Consider the following 22104-nt stretch of genomic DNA (forward strand, 5'->3'; position numbering starts at 1 on the left):
ATACAGTAGTACCTCAGGTTACAGATGCTTCAGGTTGCATACGCTTCAGGTTACAGACTCCGCTAACCCAGAAATAGTACCTTGGGTTAAGAACTTTGCTTCAGGATGAGAACAGAAATCACACAGCAGCGGCACGGCAGCAGTGGGAGACCCCATTAGCTAAAGTGGTGCTTCAGGTCAATAACAGTTTCGGGTTAAGAACACACCTCCAGAACGAATTAAGTTCTTAACCCGAGGTACCACTGTACTAAATTACTGATACCACATGTTGAGTGACAAAGTCCTCTTAAGGCAGGTGGGAGCTGATGGCACAAGCTCCCTGGCCTGGGTCCCCTCACTTCTGTCTTTGCTCAGGTCACAAAGGTCAGAAGCAGCCCCAGGCAAGATGGTGGAGGGGCTGCCACAGAAGTTCTCTCAGGCTGTTAATGGTTCTGTCAGGAGCCAATGGCTTGGGCTCCCTATCCTTACAGGTCATGAGTGTAGAGCCAGTTTCTATGTGCCATGAGGGAGGGTGTACAGGTTCACTTTCTTGTCACATCATGCAGAGTGCAAACTCTTCCAGAGGCTACCAAAGTTGTTCTGTTCCAACAGGTCCATTTTTGTCATGCCAAAGTTTGCCCGGAATAGCAAGGAGTCATGTCATTCATTGGACACATGTGGTTTATTTCTGCTGATGTTACCAAAATAGCACAAGATGTTACATTTCTGAAGTGATTCCCACACCACTAGGAGTGGACAATTTTTGGTTTCTCTCCATTTCCTTTTTTTTAAATCTTAAATTCAATTCTGCACATTTCCATATCAGCGCTCTCTCTCTCTCTCTCTCTCTCTCTCTCTCTCTGTGTCTGTCTGTCTGTTTGCCTGTCTCTCTCCTCCTTGTTAGGACTTTATTGTGCATTTCTCCCAATATACACATTTTTCTATGCAATTTTACCTAATATATATACAGTATTCTTGCAAGCCATTTTCCCTAATATAATTCACTTTTGTATGCTGTTTTCACTTATCTATGTATTTTTTTATGTATGCTTTCCCCTAATATGTGCATCCTTGTACACATTTTTGGGTTGGAGAACTGCACCACAAAATTCAGACACCATGCAAATTTCAAAAGACAGCTGCATTTCAGTTTGTATATTGTTTCGGGAAGTGCGAATTACATGGGTTCACATTAAAAGGTGAACTGAACTGAATTTCTTCCCTGGCAATCTATGAATCATATGAGCAATATATGAAATTGCACAGATGTGTTCACAAGTCACTTGCATTACATCCCCTCTAAGTTTTGGATTACAGTAAGCTAACATGAAACTGCTGCTTTTGAATTATGGTGCTGGAGGAGACTCTTGAGAGTCCCATGGACTGCAAGAAGATCAAACCTTAAGGAAATCAGCCGAGAGTGCTCACTGGAAGGACAGATCGTGAAGCTGAGGCTCCAATACTTTGGCCACTTCATGAGAAGAAAAGACTCCCTGGAAAAGACCCTGATGTTGGGAAAGATTGAGTGCACAAGGAGAAGGGGACGACAGAGGACAAGATGGTTGGACAGTGTTCTCGAAGCTACCAGCATGAGTTTGACCAAACTGCGGGAGGCAGTGGAAGACAGGAATGCCTGGCGTGCTCTGGTCCATGGGGTCACGAAGAGTCGGACACAACCAAACGACTAAACAGCAATAAACATGAAACAGTCACCCTACACATTTCTCCATTAAATTACCCCTCGTCATTACATAGTGTTTTTTCACCAGTCATATCTCCCCAGTTGATATATTTCTTGAAATGATTAGTGCAAAGTCATGTTTTGGTTTATGGTTACATTCTACTGGATGTTGATTTGAAAATTCAATAATTTTTTTTAAAAAAAACCTACAGAATGCCGAATACATGGAGGTTATCTTTAGGGCTTCTTGCATTTCTGTTCTTCTGTACCTGAGCTGCAATGTAAGGCAACACTATCAGTGTGAGAGGAGATTGGAATTCTGAGCAGATATTCATAAGGAATGAATCAGGTAATCTGAAAGAAAATGTCACACTAAGATTTTGAAGTAAGTTGTTAATATTTGCAAAAGATTTCCTAAAGCTCCAGGGAGACTTAAAACCAATATCAAGGAAAAAAATCAACGTGTGCTGAAAATATCATCATAGAATCTCAATTTTTGCCTGTCCTAGCTGAGTCTATTTTTAAAGCCTTCATTATTCAAGGTTATTTTAACATATTTTTCACTTGAGAACTCTAACACATACTAATGGCATTAATTAGGAAAAAACACACCAAATCCTTATGCAAGCTGCAGCTGCAATACAACATTGCAGTCTGCATGTTTTTGTGTGTGTTGGATTTGGATGACTCAACAATCAGGGCTGGCAAAACACAGCTTGTTGTCCAAAGCAGCTGTGTTGAAGAATTCAAGAGCTCATTCCAGGAGTCCCTGCAATTGTTACAACTTTGTACCCGAATTCATGTGGGAGTACTGTCTTTTATAATGACCCCAGGCCAGAGCCAGTAGTGAGTAATTTCAAAATGGCGGTGTGGAGAAACAAGAAACAGCAGAGCGGTGGCAGCGCAAGAGGCAGTGCTGAAAGCACTTACCTTTTCCCTTTCAATTAAAACTAAATGAAAAGGCAAAAAGGTTTCTCCCTCTATTTTCTCCATATTGTATCTTATGGCAATTGCTATCACCAGAGATAAACAAGTTTAAATCTTGGTACAAGTAAGACTTGAAATGAAGGTAATTAAAAGAGTTTTAGTAATGACAGTCCTGTCGGCTTCCTGCTTCATTTGTAATCTTCATCCCCAACACTGTTCCCTGATAAAAGGAAAGATTCAGTGTGTGAATTTTCTCCTTGACACGCTGGACCCAACTCTATTAACAGATAAACACAGCCTTCAACACAGCTACTAAACCATTCCTCAGAATCCTCACTTTTGCAGATTAGAATCTCTTGCTTCTTTCAAAACAACTCATTAGCCATAAACTGGTTAAGAGATAAAAACCTTTCTCCTCAAAGCAGAAACCAAAGGTTTTATCAGTACTATCCAAGGCCCTGTTAACTGCTACCAATAATTATAAAAGAAGTCACTATTCAGTAGAAGTTTCCAACATGGTGCCCACCAAATGTTGTAGACCACAGGTTCCATCAGCCCTGGTCAGCAGGGACAATGGTCAGGGATTATGGGAGTTGCAGTCTAGCAACATCTGGTTGGCACCTCCTTGGTTACTGCTGATATGCACCTTTGTGTGTATCTTGCTCTAACAAGTTTCATTGTTCTGTTAGTTGCACAATAGCATTAATCACAGACTCTAAATATGGGGTTAGTTATATAAGAGAGCAAAACTATGAAGATCAGACTCTATGGGGCAAAATAAACAGGCTGCAACTTGAGATACAACTGTGAAGGGGCTAAACCTGCCCAGTCTTTTTCCTTCTACGGTGCCCAGAATGCACCTCTGTAAGAAGTAAATAGTGAGCATTCACATAACAGAGAAAGCAAAATTTTACACTTGGTGATACTCTCACAGAAAAGGTAAAATCTACCCTTCGCCCCAGATCCTATATATATAATTTTATTTGCCTTTCTGTTACATATTTCATGTTTACACAATAACCATCCAAACAACTCAATAGTCTCGACTTCCCTTCCCCTCCATCCATGGTTTCTTCAGTTTCCCCTCTACTCCACATATTCTAAATATTCCATATCTCCCCCCCTTCTTCTTTTTACCTCAGTTTACTGTATACTGCTGAATCTACTCTAAACTTGCTAACGTATTTACCTGTTTACATTGGCTTTTAAAATAATCTACAAATATTTTCCAATCTTCCTTATAAGCCTTCACCCCAGATCCTAATGATCACTACAGTGTACTCATAAGATCAGCCATCTCTCCATCCAACAGTGGGAGCTGCAGCAAAGATCTTACCTGACCTGTTGTACTCAAAGAGGTCATATGTCAGACAACTGAAGGAGTCAAAGCAGTAGCCCACTACCCAGAAAACATTTTCTGTTGCATATTCAATACAGATGTGAATCAGTGTAACAAAGTCTCTGTGTTCTCTTGAATAATGAAGGCACTATTTAAACATGGTGCCAGAAAGAAAGTGTCATTTTGAAGACAAAGGATCAAAGCAGCATCAATGGCAAGAGAAGCAAATAGTTTGCAATGGGAACCAGACAGATTCCATTTCTTAGGTCTCTGGCATACAATAAAGGGGACAATGGGAAATTTTAAAAATTGCCACAGAATTGAATGAAAAAGAACAAAAATAAGTAAGTACTGCAACACTGCTTCTGCCTGAGATACAAGAAATGGAAGATCCCTCCTAATTATTAGAAATAAAACAAAATGCATTTTGAACCAACAAAGAATGTGATGTATGAGCAAGCATGATAGAAGCAAGAATCTACAGAGACACCAAAAATTTTGTTGCCAAATGATCCAAAATGGCTGGTACTTTTGAACATGGCATTTTGAAAGAAGAACTGAACAGAGACAGGCGGTAAAAATAATAGATTCCAGGACAGAACACATCAAAATCCTGTATTAAATGCTGCAAGGAGCCATAGATATGCACAAAGTTCTTCAATAAGTTCAATGACAAATACAAATGAAAACCCATCAGAATGTAAGAATATGCATTGCATCCACAAAAATAAATGTAAGAAATAAGACAAATACCATTGCATAAGAACAGCAAGGAGACCAGCAGAATGTGAAAGCAAAGCTGAGATAACGACCCTGGCAATGTGCAGCTTTGGCACTGTATGAAGAAGTTATGAAAGAAAAATCATTGCAGTGGTACCTTGGGTTAAGAACTTAATTTGTTCTGGAGGTCCATTCTTAACCTGAAACTGTTCTTAACCTGAAGCACCACTTTAGCTAATGGGACCTCCCGCTGCCGCTGTGCGATTTCTGTTCTCATCTTGAAGCAAAGTTCTTAACCTGAGGTACTATTTCTGGGTTAGCGGAGTCTGTAACCTGAAGCGTCTATAACCTGAAGTGTCTGCAACCCGAGGTACCACTATATGCTGAGTTTCACAAATAATCTATAGCAAAGGAAATCCATATCAGAGTGAGATAAACATCAATGGCTTATGCAGAAGTCCAGACATATTCTTTGTAGCAAGGATGAGAAACCTGTAACTCTTCAACTGTTGTTGGAGGATGATGAAGAAGAGGATTAGAATTTATATACCATGTGGAGGAGTGGAGATGTGAACCCAGTTCCCCAGATTACGAGACTACCCCTCTTAACCACTACACCACACTGGCTCCCACAGTCGGATGTTTTGTGCAACATGACCCAGACTGAAGTGCCAAAGCAAATGTGTGAGAGGAGGGTGAGGAGGGAGCATGTAGGGCTGACATTCATTCCAGGCTTAAGGCTTTAATAAGCCAGGAACGCCAGGCTGGAACTGTCTCATTGTAACAAAACACATTTTCTTGAACAGGGTACTATTATAACCAGACATAAATCACACAGAGATGCACTACACATGCATGCGTGCATAAATGAAACACACACCCAGGCCCGTTTGCAATCTCCTGCCACAGACACACTCACTTGTTAGCACTGCATTTTGCTAGTAAGGAAAAAAAGAAAAGAAAAAAAGACCACAGATACAGATGGTTGTAGAAAACGGAATGACAAATCAGAAACAATAGAACATGTAATCACCAGCTTCTCTGTCCTATCCAATACAGAACATTTTGCCAAAGGCAATCAGTCTGCAAAAATGTTTCGCTAAGAGCTGGGAAGGCTGCATCAACTAATCATTTGAGAACTGCTGCCTTTCTACAAATCAAGTCAGTCCCTACCCAGTTCTTGGGAAGAGCAATTACAGCTTATGCTTGCGATAATTCTGCTGTAAACTGATAAAAACAATATGATACAATAGACCAGATGCAATACTATGGAATTAAGAGAACAAAACCGTTGTTAAAGATACCGAAATCTCTCGCAAATCTCTCTGAAGCAACTAATAATTTAATTTTTTTAAAAAATGAATGTAGCATGGGAGTAGAACGATCATAGAAAGATAAGAAAATGATCATATCCCCTTTCAGTAATCAGCTATGGGAGTTAACCTGAAATGAAGAATGGAACCTGAGAAAGTTACCATGGAAAAAAGTCACACCAGAAACACTTGAGGAATTTGTTCTTTGCATATTCTGGTCAAGGCTGATCTGACCTGCAACTCCTGGAGCAAAGTGCAGATTGGAAGGCAGAAGTTCATTAGATGTTCTGCTTCTCTAATTTTTTATTTTTTTCCCCAAGTGAATTTTTATTGTTTTTCTTACTTCTTCTCTAATTTTTGGGTTGCAGTTCTTGGCTAAAAAACCATACCAAACTTTGTATAAAAATATGTACTTTAGGACACATACATGAGGGGAACAGTAGAAATGCACATTTGAGGGAACATAATTTTAGAAATGAATGTTTTGTGAAAAAATACATGTTTAATATGATTTTTTTAAAAAAAATGGGGGGGGAGGGAATGGCGAATTAGTGTGGAAGCAGGATGAGACATGGGCCCATGTGAAACAAATATGGGTCAGAAAAACAACACAAAACAGCTGCCTTTCTTCCAACTTGTTATATCAGAAAATCCCTAAGTTACAGGAGATTTCATACAGAAAGACCCTTGGGGTGCAAATTCTCTACCTGAATGAGCACTCGCAGAACTATGACAAATTCCTTTAAGCAGTGCTTTTTTTCTAAAAAAGAAATGTTTTGGGGTGCTCTCATTTTCCTACTCATATTGAAATACTGCCCCTCAGTGAGGCCAAACTTAGATTCACAAACTGTTTAGGGGTATGTATACCCCTGCATCCCCCCCCCCGAAAAAGCACTGCCTTTGATAATTAGCAACAGGTTAATCTTAGAACATGGTAAATCATAAGCCCCTCCAGGAAAGATTATGCCCTATCAAATGTAAGCAACATGGCTGATGGTTTTTTTTTTAAAAAGGATACTAAAAGCAGCACCTTCACAATCACACATTTGTTATCAGGGGTTAATCAGAGGTGTTGCAGCAAGCTGATCAGTCAAGCATCTCATGCCCCAGTCTCCACCATCTCAAAATAGCCCTGCCATCACTAGTGCCAAAGGTAGGAGTCAGTTAAGTCTCCTGGCTTCTAGAATACTGCTGGTCCTGTTGCTATTGGTGATGCTGTCAACAGAGAGCTAAGCAGAAAGGTAACAGAACTTAATGCAGAGTCTGTTGGAAAGAAGAACAGGGTGTCCAGACGGAATGATGTTGTGGCTTGGTAGAGAAATAAAGATTGATGGAGATGGCAGTTGAAACAGGCTTTGGAAAATGGTACCATTTATCTAGGGATGCAGGTGGCGCTGTGGTCTAAACCACAGAGCCTAGGGCTTGCCAATCAGAAGGTCAGCAGTTCGAATCCCCACGACGGGGTGAGCTCCCGTTGCTCGGTCCCAGCTCCTGCCAACCTAGCAGTTCAAAAGCATGTAAAAGTGCAAGTAGATAAATAGGTACCGCTCTGGCAGGAAGGTAAATGGCGTTTCCGTGCACTGCGCTGGTTTGCCAGAAGTGGCTTGTTCAAGCTGGCCACATGACCCGGAAGCTGTACGCTGGCTCCCTCGGCCAGTAAAGCGAGATGAGCGACGCAACCCCAGAGTCTTCCACGACTGGACCTAACGGTCAGGGGCCCCTTTACCTTTACCCGTTTATCTAGTAGCCTATAGTGGGATATGGTGCGTAGGATAGCCTGAAGGACCCAGTATTCTCCTAGTCTTCCATCGTATGAGATTACCATACCTTCCAACATTTCTCCGATGAAAATAGGGATGTCCTGTTCCACAACAACAACAACAACTTCTTTATTATTTATACCCCGCCCATCAGACTGGGTTGCCCCAGTCACTCTGGACAACTTTCAACATATATAAAAACATAACAAAACATTAAACATTTTAAAAAAACCTTCCCTATACAGGGCTGACTTCAGATGTCTTCTAAAAGTTCTATAGTTACTTATTTCCTTGGCTTGGGGGTTTCATAACTCCATACCCTCCAACATTTCTTCACTGAACATAGGGATGTCCTACCATACCCTTCAACATTTCTCTGATGTCCTAAGAAAAACCGGGATGGCTTCTGTAAATCCAGGACTGTCCCTGGAAAATAGGGACACTTGGAAGGTCTGAATTGCTCTTTGTTCAGCTTGGCCACATAGAGCAGAAAAGGATATATAAATGAGATTACAGTACAGTACATTAAATAAAAACTAAAAAAAATCCCCACAATGCATGCATGAGGGAAATGAACCAAACAAAAACAACTACCAGACCTTTAGAAGACATCTGAAGGCAGCCCTGTTTAGGGAAGCATTTAATGTTTGACAGACTATTGTATTTTAATATTTTGTTGGAAGCCGCCCAGAGTGTCTGGGGAAACCCAGCCAGATGGACAGGGTATAAATAATAAATTATTATTATTATATTATAATTAAATTGACTGGAATTACCAGTGTGAGTTTGTAGGGCAGTTTCAAAGTACGGTAGTTTGGTCATTTCCTCAAGAAAAAAAAAAGAGTTTTACAGCTTGTCTAAGTGAGGGGTGGGGGACAGACAATGCAATTCCCGAATTGCAAACCTTCAAACCAGCCTTGCCTTTCAAATTCAGTGACAGCCATTCTAATGTGTCATATTTTATTGACAGAGCTATGTCACATTGCTGAAGGGGAATTACGATAATTCTGCATTTTGAGTAAGTTGCTTGAAATGTTATTGCTTTAATATTTAGTTTTCATACCAATGTACATAATAAAATGACCAGAGGGGGTAGCTGTGCTTGCTGCAACAGATGATTACTAAAACACATTATATAAGAAACAGCAAAAAAAACAAGTATTATAGCACCTTAAAATATCAACAAATTTATTATGGCACAAGCTTTCCTGAACTACGGTCCACTTCATAACCTTTCCATGCATCTGATGAAATAGACTGTAATTCATGAAAGCTTAAGTCATAATCAATTTCTTAGTCTTTCAGGTGCAACAAGACTTTTTGTGGTTTGTAATATAGTAAATTTCAGCCATCACCTTGTCATTAAAAACTCTAACTGCCCTGATTTTTCAGGCCTGCCGTGGAAAAAGTACAATCAAGCGCTGAATACAATTACACAAATATCCCCAGAACAGGTAACCTGAGGGGGCAATAGCAAACCTGTGACTCACCAGACTCCCACAATATCATGCCTATTCCTTGGCATTGACGGCTACAAAGAAAGGATACTTCTTCACTACCATTGCATCTTTAGAAGGTCCAGCCAGCAGAGCAGGGCTTATTCCAGCTGGGGCTGGCCAAAGGGGTGGTGGTGGTATGAGAGTTCTCAGAAGTATGCGGTGACGTGTTCTCAAGACATTCAGAGAATAAAACCAGTTTCGTCCACCTTGCCTTGGATGCTGCCAATTTTCAGTCAATGAGTGTGTCTGGAGCACCATCTGGTCCTGTCTTGCAGGACAAGTTTTGGGTATCACAGCTTGAATGTGTGGACAAAGCGCCTGGAGGGGAATGACCGATGGAATGTTTGCTCAGCCCTTCATGGCTGATAGCATCTAGCTCAGTGGGGTGGACCTTCTGGGAGCAAGGGTGATTGATGCCTCTTTGCCAGCTGCCTGGAAAGAGGTAGAAATGATGAGCCTGTATCTGGAAGTCAGCAATAGGCTGGATGAAGCCCAAGCAATAGCCTGCTTCTGATTTTCTCTTTGCCCAGGCAGGCACATTATGTGACTCACGAGAGCAGCAAAATAACCGGACTGTACAATGGCAATGGGATAAAATCAGGCCAAATCTTTATTGACAGCAGTGGGCAGGGCAAGGGTTGGCATGGCACTGGGTCCCAGGATCGGTTCATCATTCTACAAGCCCCATGTTGATGGAATGGATCTGCTGGGTTTGGATCGCTCCAAACCTGTATGATGGGAGTCAGCTAGTGTTGAACCTTGCAGTGATGCAAGCCAAGCAAGCAAGGTGTCACTGGGGGACCAGGGGGCAGATTCCAACGAGGAAGATACCAAACCCATGCTTAGGTTTTGCTGTGGTCAATGCTCCCCTCAGGCCCCTTATGCCCCCCCAATACTATGTTGATCCTGACCAGTGCCATTTCCACCCTCATACAAACAATGTTCTTCCACCTAACAAAGGAAAACCATAATTTCACTGAGGGAAAGGCTGGAGGGGGGGGGGCAACCCAACCAAGTGCTAGTCACGTAGAGAGAGAGAGAGAGAGAGAGAGAGAGAGAGAGAGAGAGAATCTTTTCCTACCCTGTCAACCAGTGACCCAAAATTGCTCAGTGAAGGCTCTAACCCAAGGGTGGGCAGGTGGGAAGCTCTCAAAGCAAAATGGCTGTGAGCTCCAGGAGAAGTAGCCTTATGCAGTGGTACCTTGAGTTACAAATGCCTTAGGTTACAAATGCTTTGGGTTACAAACTTCGCTAACCTGGAAGAGTTACCTCGAGTTGAGAATTGTGCGCCAGGATGAGAACGGAAATCGTGTGCCAGCGGCGCAGCAGCAGCAAGAGGCCCCATTAGCGAAAGCACGCCTCTAGTTTCAGGTTAAGAACGGAGCTCCGGAACGAATTAAGTTTGTAACTAGAGGTACCACTGTATAGGCTTTCCTTTCCCCTCTTCAGCAAGGGCTCATGAGAAAGTTTTTTACCATGAGCCCATCACACAGAGAAGATACTGGGCAAAACCATGCCCAGTATTTTGCTACAATCTATGGGCACAGTGCCACCGGGCAAAGGTGTCCTGTGCTTATTGGGCACAGAACGGGGCTTCCCTCACCAACCCTCTTTAGTGGCAGAATGTGCTTTAACATGTTAGGCTACAAGAGGAATCTCAAATGATGCTGCCTTGTGACATTACGGTGCTTGTGAAAAAGCTTATATTATGCTAAAGTTTTTGCCGCTGTTTTATGGAGTCTGCTTTATAAGTTTTAAATGGCTTTAAGTGTAAGGTATTGTTCTTTTGGCTGGTTTTGTTATGTGTCATACTCAAAGAATTTTGTATGTCACCTGGAGACTCCTTCTGTGGCAAGCGACTAAAAATTGGAAAAATAACAACACTTTCCACCTACCACCTTGAAAGCCTTCCCAATTAATACAAAGCAGAGCAAAAACCTATGTAAAAATATTTTTACATAGTGCATCCTTGTGCGCGCGCGCACACACACACACACACTCTCTTTAAAAATTATGAAACTGATATCACGATATGGACTTGAAACCGGTTGTGGACAATTTATTGCCCATCCCCAGCACACATCATTTGCAAAATATAGCCAGGTAAAAAATTATGAAACAGATAGCACAAAATGGACTGGAAACTAGTCCCAAATTAAAGACTTAAATGAAAAATTGCTGTTTATGGATACGGCAAGATTTTCATGAATACACTCATGACTGATAATCTTAATCAACCTGTCTCTACATTTATGCTTTACAGAAAACACTGCATTAAAAATGGAGCCCCACCCCTCTCTCTTTTTTTGCTAACAATTCTAGTATTTCATCCCATTTTATTTCTCGTCTCCTACATATATGTGCTGAATGTTTACATCTTCCACAACAGTGCACAAAACAGACATCTTAGGAAATTAGGTACAAGCGCATTTGCATCTCAAAACAGGTCAAGCTAAATCAATTCCACATAAATTATGTTTGTTAGACACAGGGATGCTACGGGCCTAGGGGCACAATCTGTGAAATTAGGCACGCTTCAACACCCTTCCAAAATGGCAAGGTAACTCTGCATGATTGCAGAGAGAGAAGAAAGTGCTGGTATGCAAACTTAAATCGTGCTCCATTCTTCTTAATGAAAAAAGCGCCAAATGTACTAATGCCCCAAAATACTATGTATAATACATTAACTCCTCATGTCTGAATATGTAAGGAATTGAAAGGGATGCTTTTTTAGATGGTCAGCCCCTCAAGACCAGGACTTTACAAATACTAATAGCTGTATCCTATGAAGTCATTGAACAAGAAGAGAAACATCCACTTACACAATGGAATTTAACCCCTCTTGTTCCCCACATAGCCCCCCCCCCCAGCTGTCTGGAGGTTCCTCCAACCCCCAGGGATCTGATGTGAGGTGAAGGGGGGCGCACAGAGGGAGCAGAGGCATGGGACATTCTATCTCGTGAGCAGAAGTTGTTCCACTTGTACAATGGCTGTCAGATTCAACCCCATGTGCCTACATGGTGATGTGACAGAAAGGAAGGAGGGCGGAAAGTCTCTCTTCTATTTCCCTCACACACTTTTGCTGCTGTTCATATCACCAATTTAAGGGAAGGAATGGGAATGGATAGTGTATGGGAGGGGCTGAGACTGGGAGGGTTGGCTGTCTTTTGAGAACTGGAGCAGAACTGGAAGCAGGCTACCCTGTTGATTTAAATCTGTACATTTGGGAGAGCTGCTCTTCACCCATCCTTGTGTTTCTTGAGAAGCCGCCCATGCTACATGACAAACAGCTTTTTAAAACTAATTTTAAAAGAAGTTTCTGACATAATAAACAGGTCTGCTGGTTTAAAGAATCAAAAGAGAAAAGCACTGGGCATGCCTAGAGCGGCTCGTTGAATAACCACCACAGTGGTTGTCATTTGACTTTAGCATCTGTAATTCTGTGGCAATAGTAGGACTGGCATTACTTAAGCAGCTGCACATGGGAGACTAAATGCCTACTTTGCCACACACATCTGCTCTTGGAGAAGGGAAGTGAGGATTACCTGGCAACACCGTTTCTCTTGGCAGGTTGGAAGACAGGACTCTTAACATCCCCTTGCTATCTCTGGGTTGGGGGAAGGTTGATGCACCTGAAAGAAACCACACAAGTGAAACATGCTGAATTGGCGTGCTTAATCTACATGCTTATGGTCTAAAATCTAGACTGTTGGATCTTGTGGGATGCTCTGCAAGGGGCTTCACAGGACCCAACCGTCAGCTATTGGGCAGATGTTGCAAAGCCCACTGGAAAGCACTTTACATAGTCAGTTGGCTGGTGGTGTCTGCAAACTCCATTTGAGCTGAGCCAGGTTTTCAGGCATGTGGGCATGGCTTAGCTGAAATGGCCTTGCAGGCCAAATGGCGATGCCTGGCCAGGCCCAGTATACCCGAAGGAGCGTCTCCACCCCCATCGTTCTACCCAGACACTGAGGTCCAGCACTGAGGGCCTTCTGGCGGTTCCCTCACTGCGAGAAGTCAAGTTACAGGGAACCAGGCAGAGGGCCTTCTCGGTAGTGGCACCCGCCCTGTGGAATGCCCTCCCACCAGATGTCAAAGAGAACAATAACTACCAGACTTTTAGAAGACATTTGAAGGCAGTCCTATTTAGGGAAGCTTTTAATGTTTGATGCATTACTGTATTTTAATATTTTGTTGGAAGCCACCCAGAGTGGCTGGGGAAGCCCAGCCAATAAATATTATTATTATTATTATTATTATTATTATTATTATTATTATTATTATTATTAAGGCCAACAGCCAGAAGTTCCCAACTCCAGACCTAAAAATTCATGGAATGAATATTTTCCAAATCTCTCTCTCTTGTGGCCTGATATATACCAAACACCCCCCTCCCAAGGTTCATATAAGTGACAATTAAATTAAGTCATATTACAGACATCAGGTCAGAAGACAGCAGAAAACAGCAACACTATTTTTAAAGAATCAATCTGTTCAAATATATACATATAAACAGCTTGATGAAAAACAGTCACCATCGAGTTGCTGAATAAAAATGGATCAATAATTTTGGAATGACTGACAAATCATATTAGAAAACTTGTCTTCAGAAATGACAAAAATATTTGCAGTGCAGAAGGGTAGGAGTCTCAATTTGTTGATGAAAAACTGAAGGATCCTCCAGGAGAGGCACGATAACGACACAAGCTGATAATGAAAGGGTCACCCATGCAAGTTGCTTAATTAACTCTTTTTATGAAATGAAATGCTTGCAGTCAACTGTGAATTCTATTCCCACAGCTGCGAAAAAGCTGTCAGAGCACATGATGTTTCTATCACCAAGGCAAAAAAAAAATATTTTTAAAAAAGTGGGTGGCGTAGAACTGCTAAGTGTAAACAGATACCATGATTTCTTACAGAGAAGTGAGTTTCACTTCTGGTGGATTGTCCACTGAAAACCAATGGAGCAAATTGTACAAAATGGTTGCCAGATAAACAACAATGATCATGCCACAAGATCCCAGATTCTGGACATGTAATGTCCCTTCAGTACTACAATAGCTAGATGGCCACATCCTTGCACTATATCCTCATCTATTTGTTACCTCCCTGGAAAAGACCCTGATGTTGGGAAAGATTGAGGCCACAAGGAGAAGGGGATGACAGAGGATGAGATGGTTGAACAGTGTTCTCAAAGCTACAAACATGAGTCTGACCAAACTGCGGGAGGCAGTGGAAGACAGGAGGGCCTGGCATGCTCTGGTCCATGGGGTCATGAAGAGTCGGACACGACCAAACGACTAAACAACAACAACAGGTATTAGTTCGCTTATCCCTGCCATAAAGAGGAGAGAACGAACTTCTGACTCCCCTTGTCTCCCTGTTTCTGTCTCTGTTTGTTTGTTTGTTTGTTTGTTCCATCCCTTCTCCCAATTCCTCACTCTTGTGTATGGCTGGTGCCATTTTGGGCTGACACACAACAGCACTCACAACCTCAACACTCAAAATAGAAGGAATAATGATGGGAATTCTGAAATAGGCGACTGTGTGTCAACCATATGAATTATCAACCAGGTATGAATTATCAACTATTTACATTTATATTCCCAGTCAAATATATTTGCAGTTATATAAACAAAACAAAAAAAGCTATTGAAGTGGCTTGCAAAACAAGAGTGGGGGAAAACCCCAAGAAATTACAATCAAATGCAAGCTGAAACAAGAACATCAACACAAAAGCAACATGGACAAGGACGAGTCACGTAGATCTTTTCTGTACAATGGGCGCCCTGCAAATTAAGCTATGAGCTGATTGGGGGAAGCCCCACATGATTAGTCCCATCCATGTGGGTACCATGTTCACACATAACTACAGGGCAGCCAAGTGAGACACCAACAGAAAGCAACTCTAATGCAGCACTCTCATTCGTGTGTGTGTGTGTCTGTGTGTGTGTGTGAGTGAGAGAGAGAGAGAGAGAGAGAGAGACAGACAGACAGACAGACAGACAGAACAAATGAATGAATGAACAAACGAATGATACACACAGCGGTATAGTAGAGCAGAAAGGGGGAGACAGAAACAAGATCACATCATCTGCTGGTGCATCACCAGCAATTACATCATCTGACATACCTCTGTGGTCCAACAAGTGAATGAGGTGAAAACAAGGCTTTCAAGTTTTACAATCATTTGTGACATATTAAAAAGTAGGGAGTTGCAGAAAATGAAATCAAGCAGCAGTTGGATAGTTATTTCCTTTGATGGGGTTCGGCTTCATGCTTGCAGCTTGAATAGCGACACATGTGTGCAAGATGGTTTGCATTTCTAATTAAAACCTAAACTTTGCATTTCAACAGAGTGCTAAAGCCCAATGTGATTTTACAGTTGAACCCATGCAGTCAGAAGCAAGCATTCCATGCAGTTTACTACCAGCCAGCTATCCATAAGACTGTAGTCTAGACTGCTCTGCCTGCTTTCTTTTAGCAAATGTTTTGTGCCACTGGGGAAGTGGCAATTCTGTATTGATTTGTTTTGGATGTTTGTATGTGATGCCAATAAAAGGTTTGATGATGATGATGGTGATTGTGGTCATGCCACACAGCTCATTAGAGACATGAACCTAGGTCCCTATAGCTAAATGCCAACACGTTAACCCCTACAACATCCTTTACCTGCATACCCTAATCAGCTGGGTATGACAGCTTCATTTTTTAGCTTTCCTTGGGGCAAGGGTGGCTGTCATTGTGAACTTCTGTGCTTCAAAATTTACCACCACTCCATTATGAGAGAGAAAGAGAAAGAGGCCTTAGGAGCACAAGACATTGAACTTGTTCTAACAACCCAGTTTGCAACACAATTTAAGTTATTCTGTAATGCAGCAGTACTACTGTCAAACTGAGCCCCCCTCCCTCAAGCAAAGACATAACAAATCACTGAAGCTTTCAGAAATCCTGTAGAGTCTCATCAGCTGGTTTTCTGATTAAATACTTCTTTCTTGATATTGTCAGACTGTTGCAGAACCGTTCGACAATTCTCTCGTGAGCCACAAGAAACAAGATGTTTTGAACAAAACCTGTGGATGTTTTCTTCCTGTGGTGCTTTTGAAAGCTCGTCTTTGACAGATTTTGCTCCCAAAAGATTGATGTCATAATGGAAGTTACACAAAAAGAGATGAGGAGAAAGAATACAATGGATATGCTATCCTTTTAAAAAAAACAACAGAAAATATTGTTATTTTACCCTGGAACCTCCCTCCTCCAAACACCATCTCTAATAGATAAATGAAGTTCAGCACACACAGGATAGTCTCTTAATTTGACTGATTTTCAGAGGAGATAATGCTATATCAATACACCCACTGAAGCAGTTTTGAAACCTGACTTCAATATTTAAAGCTATAGTAGTACCTCACATTACGAACTTAATTCGTTCTGGAGGCCCGTTCTTAACCTGAAACCAGTCTTAACCTGAGGTGCGCTTTTGCTAATGGAGTCTCCCACTGCCACCGTACTGCCAGCACACGATTTCCGTTCTCATCCTGGGGCAAAGTTTGCAACCTGAGGTAACTACTTCTGGGTTAGCAGAGTTTGTAACCCGAAGCATTTGTAACTCGAGGTACCACTGTACAATTATACACCCATACAGCTTTGTAACCCATGGGAAGACTGATACTGCTACCCAACTTGCTATTTTTTATTTCAAGGCAACTCATGAAAATGCATTATACACATCTATACATTCCTAGACCTTTGCTGAAAACCAGGTGAACTCTTCTTACCTGGTCATAAATCTATATTGAGAACCTTAATGCACCTGCATTTTTCTAATAATTGTTGAATTATGTTCACAATGCAACTCTCACGCTCTGCCTCGAGTGGGAATATTTATCCTAAGGATTCTTTATTTATTTAAAATAATCATCGTTCCCTCCTTCGCCTTAGCCCCAAGAGTTAATAAACTCTGGTTTATTTTTTGTAAGAGGAAAGGGAAGCTTGTACAGTGGTACCTTGTTTCTCACACTTAATCTGTTCTGGAAGTCTGTTCCAAAACCAAAGCGTTGCAAAATGGATTAATACGTTCCAGACCTTTAAAAACAACCTCTAAAACAGCAATTTAACATGAATTTTACTATCTAATGAGACCATCGATCCATAAAATGAAAGCAATAAACTGCAGTCACACAATCAAACAATCAGTAGCTCAACTGGGTTCCACACAGACACAAAAACAAAAAAAGGGAGCCACAAAAATGCAAAATAAATAGCAAAAACAGACAGACTTCAGCGTAACACTCCAAATGGAAGCATGGAAAACCAGAGTGTGGCACTCAAATCGGAAGTGTAACACTCCAGACAGAAGTGTGGCACTCAAATCGGAAGCGTAACACTCAAAATGGAGCTTGTTCGGCTTCTGAAAAAAAGTTTGCAAACTGGAACACTTACTTCCAGGTTTTCAGTGTTTGGGTTCCAAGCTGTTTGAGTACCAAGGTGTTTGAGAACCAAGGTACCACTATATTCAAAGTAAGGGCTTGTCCCATGCCTAGAAAGCATGAGTCTGATAGCTTTACTGTTTGACCCATATTTTCTAGGCACAGGGTTCGAGAGGTTTTCCATTTCCTCTGCCACTTTCCTCGGAAATATTTGCTCTTTGCCGCCAAATCAGAGCAAACATCAATCCGCAAAGAAAACTCCATTGACATTTGTTCCGATTGAGTGGTAAACAGTGAGTTTCCCCGAGGAGAAGCAACAGGACAAACAGACGTGTGGAAGAGAGGGGAAGGGGAGCATGTGAGTCTGATTCTTGCCATGCATAGCTAACATGTCCTGTTCTTGTTGGACGCCAACTCCCAACAGGCAGAATAGTGAGGAGGGAGGATGTAACCCAACAACATCCACAGATGCTAGGGAGTTTTTGGACCATCTCTTCCCAACAGATTCCGCAACATTACAGAACAGAGACTCTGTTTTTTTCTTCTACACCATTATCACAGTCTATGTAATTCTAATTCTCATTCTAACAAAAACAATCAGGGCTTTTTTTTCCCCAGCCAGAACTCTCTGGAACTCAGGTTCTGGCACCTCTCAGGTATGACCTTTTTGCCATTCTGAGAGAACAATGCAGGTGTTCATGGTGAGTTCTGGCACCTCTTTTTAAATAATAATAATAATAATAATAATAATAATAATAATGCAGTAATACAGTTCCATATTTAAGCATTGGGTTGATTAAATTCCTTAATGCTCACACGCATATGACAAACTGGAAAGAGTGAGTGCCATAGGCTAATTGGGACCATCTTCTAATCACAGGCCATTTCACAGAGTTAATAATACAAAAAGCATTCATTAATTGGTAATTAAATATCCAGGATGCACAGGCTGTCAAAACTGGAAAGCCAAAATCATCCTTCATACACTCTAGCCCTCACTTTCAGGGCACACAACATCACTGCTGTGCCAAGCGAGACAGCGGCTTTTTCCAAGCTGAAGGAAGCTGGCAAAAAGCCAGCAACCGATTTAGCTACTAGTGTCAGCTTAGTGGCACAATGATTAGATAGATAGATAGATAGATAGATAGATAGATAGATAGATAATCTTCTTTCAGAAGGTGTAGAAGACCAAAAGCAACTTTTCCATTTATGATTCATCAAATATTTCCAGGGAACACAAATTCATTTGGGTTGGCAATCTCCCATGAAAAACCAGTCTGGAAATCAATTCAGAAATCCACATCAGGGCAATGCCTTTATTTGACTGACCAAAATGTCACAAAAGGGGCAGAGCTGTGCAGGTTTGCTTACCAAAGAATTTGAATGTAGGATCTTTCATTTAGTCCCAACATTTTAATAAAGCCCCATGCTTGCTCAGAGCAGCACTGGGTTCTTTTCTGACCAGATTCCAGGCAGGCAGGGCTTCCTGAAGAAACCATGTGATCCTGAAACACTGCTGAAACCTTGTAAACTGTGAATGAGCACAGGCCTTTTCTAACATTTTAAGAACTAAAAAAAGATGCTCTTAAAGCAAGGGATGGGCAAATCTTATGTTCTCTCAGTTTCTCACTTCTTTCACTCTTAATAATAGTAATAATAATTTTATTATTTATACCCCACTCACATTTCCACTTTAGTTTGCTTTAAAAAAAAGGTGCACATGAAAATTCATCTGCATTTTAGTGTGACTTTCTCCTAATATACACATTTGTAAATTTGCAAATTTGCAAGACTCCATACACATTTCTGCAAAGCAATTTTTCCTAACCTAACGATTTTTGTGGATTTCTAAATTTCTAAAGAAGGTGGTGATACAGTGGATTGTGTCAGAGTGCGCAAATTAAGCAGGTTCAGCTTTAAATGTTGTCAGATTTCTGCCCCATTCCTACTTCAAACATTAGAAACAGCCCTCACTCCCTCACAGAGTCAGAGGGGCTCTTTGCCTGACAGTGCTCTCTTGACTTGTAATGCCACCACACAATGTTTCTGTGGGTCTACTTGTGTAGAAAGATATGACCCTTGATAAATACTCAGAGAATATCAGATACCATGGTCCACAAATATGGCTTCACCTCTATGGCTTGGGTCCAAAGATTGGCTTGTATAAATGGAAGGCATATCCCTTTGTGCATAATGGAGTCACTAATTTCCAACAATTCCTTCACCAACTCAAGCTGCACCTCCCTCCACATTGTATCACCCTACGTTTCTGGGCAAGGGGTCAGAGAGCATGAGGGGCTGCAGAGGAAACGGATCAGGAATTGTGCCTGGTAAACACTATCTGTTATTTTGGATCCAAGCCTGTATTTGGCAGCTGCAAGAATTAATGTTAACAATGGTTGCTAATCATTAGGTGACTCACGGGTCAAGCTGAATGCAATATACCAAAAGCAAGTTTACCTGCTTTCAACCGAGCTATTCCTATTTGTATTCTGGAACTGAAGCGCAAAGCCTTAATGCACACACCGTGCTTTTGCTGGCTTCCACAAGCGAAGAAAGATTAAGAGCTGCACATAATGCGTTTAGTGTTTCATTTACTAAAGTACATTTTATAATCCCATAAGAAAAGGATTTGATGGCACCCCTGACCTGCCAGGCAAACAGTGGAGGTGCGCACATTGTCCAAAGAACTTCTGCACGCAGCCCCTGTCACACAGCCCCTCAAATGCTGCTGACCTACATTCCTCAAGGGGAGTCGAGCCTGCCAATCACTCCAAATCAGGCAACATTAGTCGTCATGCAGAAGACTTCACACAACGTGTCAGGTTGACACTAACTCCCCGTCATTTGTCTCCAAACACAAGAGAAATGTCAACACAATTTTCCAGAACTACAAGCATAAAACCATTTTCCACTACATAAACACACACACACACACACACACACACACACACACACACATTTTCCCTTCTTCCCTCCCTTTGTGCATCTTGAGACATCTGTCAAGCTGCATAGGTGCGCTGCTTTCCTAGCATGTTGTTTGAACATAAATAAAGTGCCAGAAAAGTGCGGCCAGTTCCTTCCTTCGTTCTTGAGCCTGATTAATTCTGAAAAGAAAAGAAAAAGGAGTTGGCATCTATTATGGGTAGTGAAACCCCCGTTTGAGGGGCCTCATCTGGGGCCCCCAAGCAAATGTTTCTCTCCTCTACCCCTCCAGCTAGACCCCACTATTTTTGTCAGTGGCAGCAAAATGGCGGGTGGAATAATAACGCTGGAGTGGGCAGAGGCTAATTGGAGAGCCAATAATGGCTCTCCCATTTCACGAGCAGTTTCACTTTATAAGGATCATTTCAAAAGAATAACAATGTCAGATAAACTATTTATTCATTAGATTTCTTACCTGCCCTTCACCACAAGGTCCCAGGGCAAGATACAATGATAAAATACACACATAGATAATAGATAAAAGTCATAAGCATAAAGCAAATGTAAAAAACAACAACTGCAAACAGTTCAAAATATAAAACAGTTCCATATATAAAAACAATACCATTAGTGAAAAACAATTCCACGTATGAAAACAGTTAAAAGTTGTTCCACTACAGATGCAGACTGGGATACATATCTCCGCTTAAAGGCTTCTTGAAAGGGGAAGGTCTTCAGAAGGCACCAAAATGACAACAGAGATGACACCTATGCAATATGTAATGGAAGTGCTTCCAAAGGTAAGTGCCACCACACTAGAGGCCTGATTGCTGTATCGTGTGGAACAGACAATAGGACTGTTGTTGTTTAGTAGTTTAGTCATGTCCGACTCTTCATGACCCCATGGACCAGAACACGCCAGGCACTCCTGTCTTCCACTGCCTCCCACAGTTTGGTCAAACTCATGCTGCTAGCTTTCAGAACACTGTCCAACCATCTTGTCCTCTGTCGTCCCCTTCTCCTTGTGCCCTCCATCTTTCCCAACATCAGGGTCTTCCAGGGAGTCTTCTCTTCTCATGAAGTGGCCAAAGTATTGGAGCCTCAGCTTCACGATCTGTCCTTCCAGTGAGCACTCAGGGCTGATTTCCTTCAGAATGGATACAGTTGATCTTCTTGCAGTCCATGGGACTCTCAAGAGTCTCCTCCAGCACCATAATTCAAAAGCATCAATTCTTCGGCAACCAGCCTTCTTTATGGTCCAGTTCTCACTTCTATACATCACTAGACAATAGGATAGCATGCCCAAACTCCATTTTGGCAAAGTCCATTTTAATCTGGCCCACTGATCAATTTATTCCGGCCTCCGTGGCAGTATATGTTCTGGGGTAAAACCCTTAAAAAAGCTCAACAACTTCAATCCTAAAAAAAGTTCAGCTCAGCAACTTGTGGTTGGCCCTCACACATGTTCACTTCACTTCATCAAATCTGGCCCTCTTTGAAAGAAGTTTGGGAACCCCTAGGGCCCTACGCCA

The 22104-nt window shown here is 41.7% G+C and overlaps 1 protein-coding gene across 4 annotated transcripts in view; it reads right to left on the minus strand.

The window, feature by feature from the left end:
- LOC309532292 (uncharacterized protein) overlaps positions 1-22104 on the minus strand; it is a 99876-nt gene that overhangs the window by 11495 nt on the left and 66277 nt on the right. For all 4 annotated transcript variants that reach the window (XR_014219692.1, XR_014219693.1, XR_014219694.1 and 1 more), the window contains one exon: positions 12764-12850. Coding sequence is in view for 1 of the 4 variants with exons in the window: in XM_082222528.1 (XP_082078654.1) it covers positions 12764-12850 (87 nt within the window). In the remaining 3 variants the exon portion in view is untranslated. The remainder of the gene's footprint in view (positions 1-12763; positions 12851-22104) is intronic.

The sequence above is a fragment of the Podarcis vaucheri genome (assembly GCF_965113315.1).
Source record: "Podarcis vaucheri genome assembly, chromosome: 5".
NCBI classification, from domain to species: Eukaryota; Metazoa; Chordata; class Lepidosauria; order Squamata; family Lacertidae; genus Podarcis; species Podarcis vaucheri.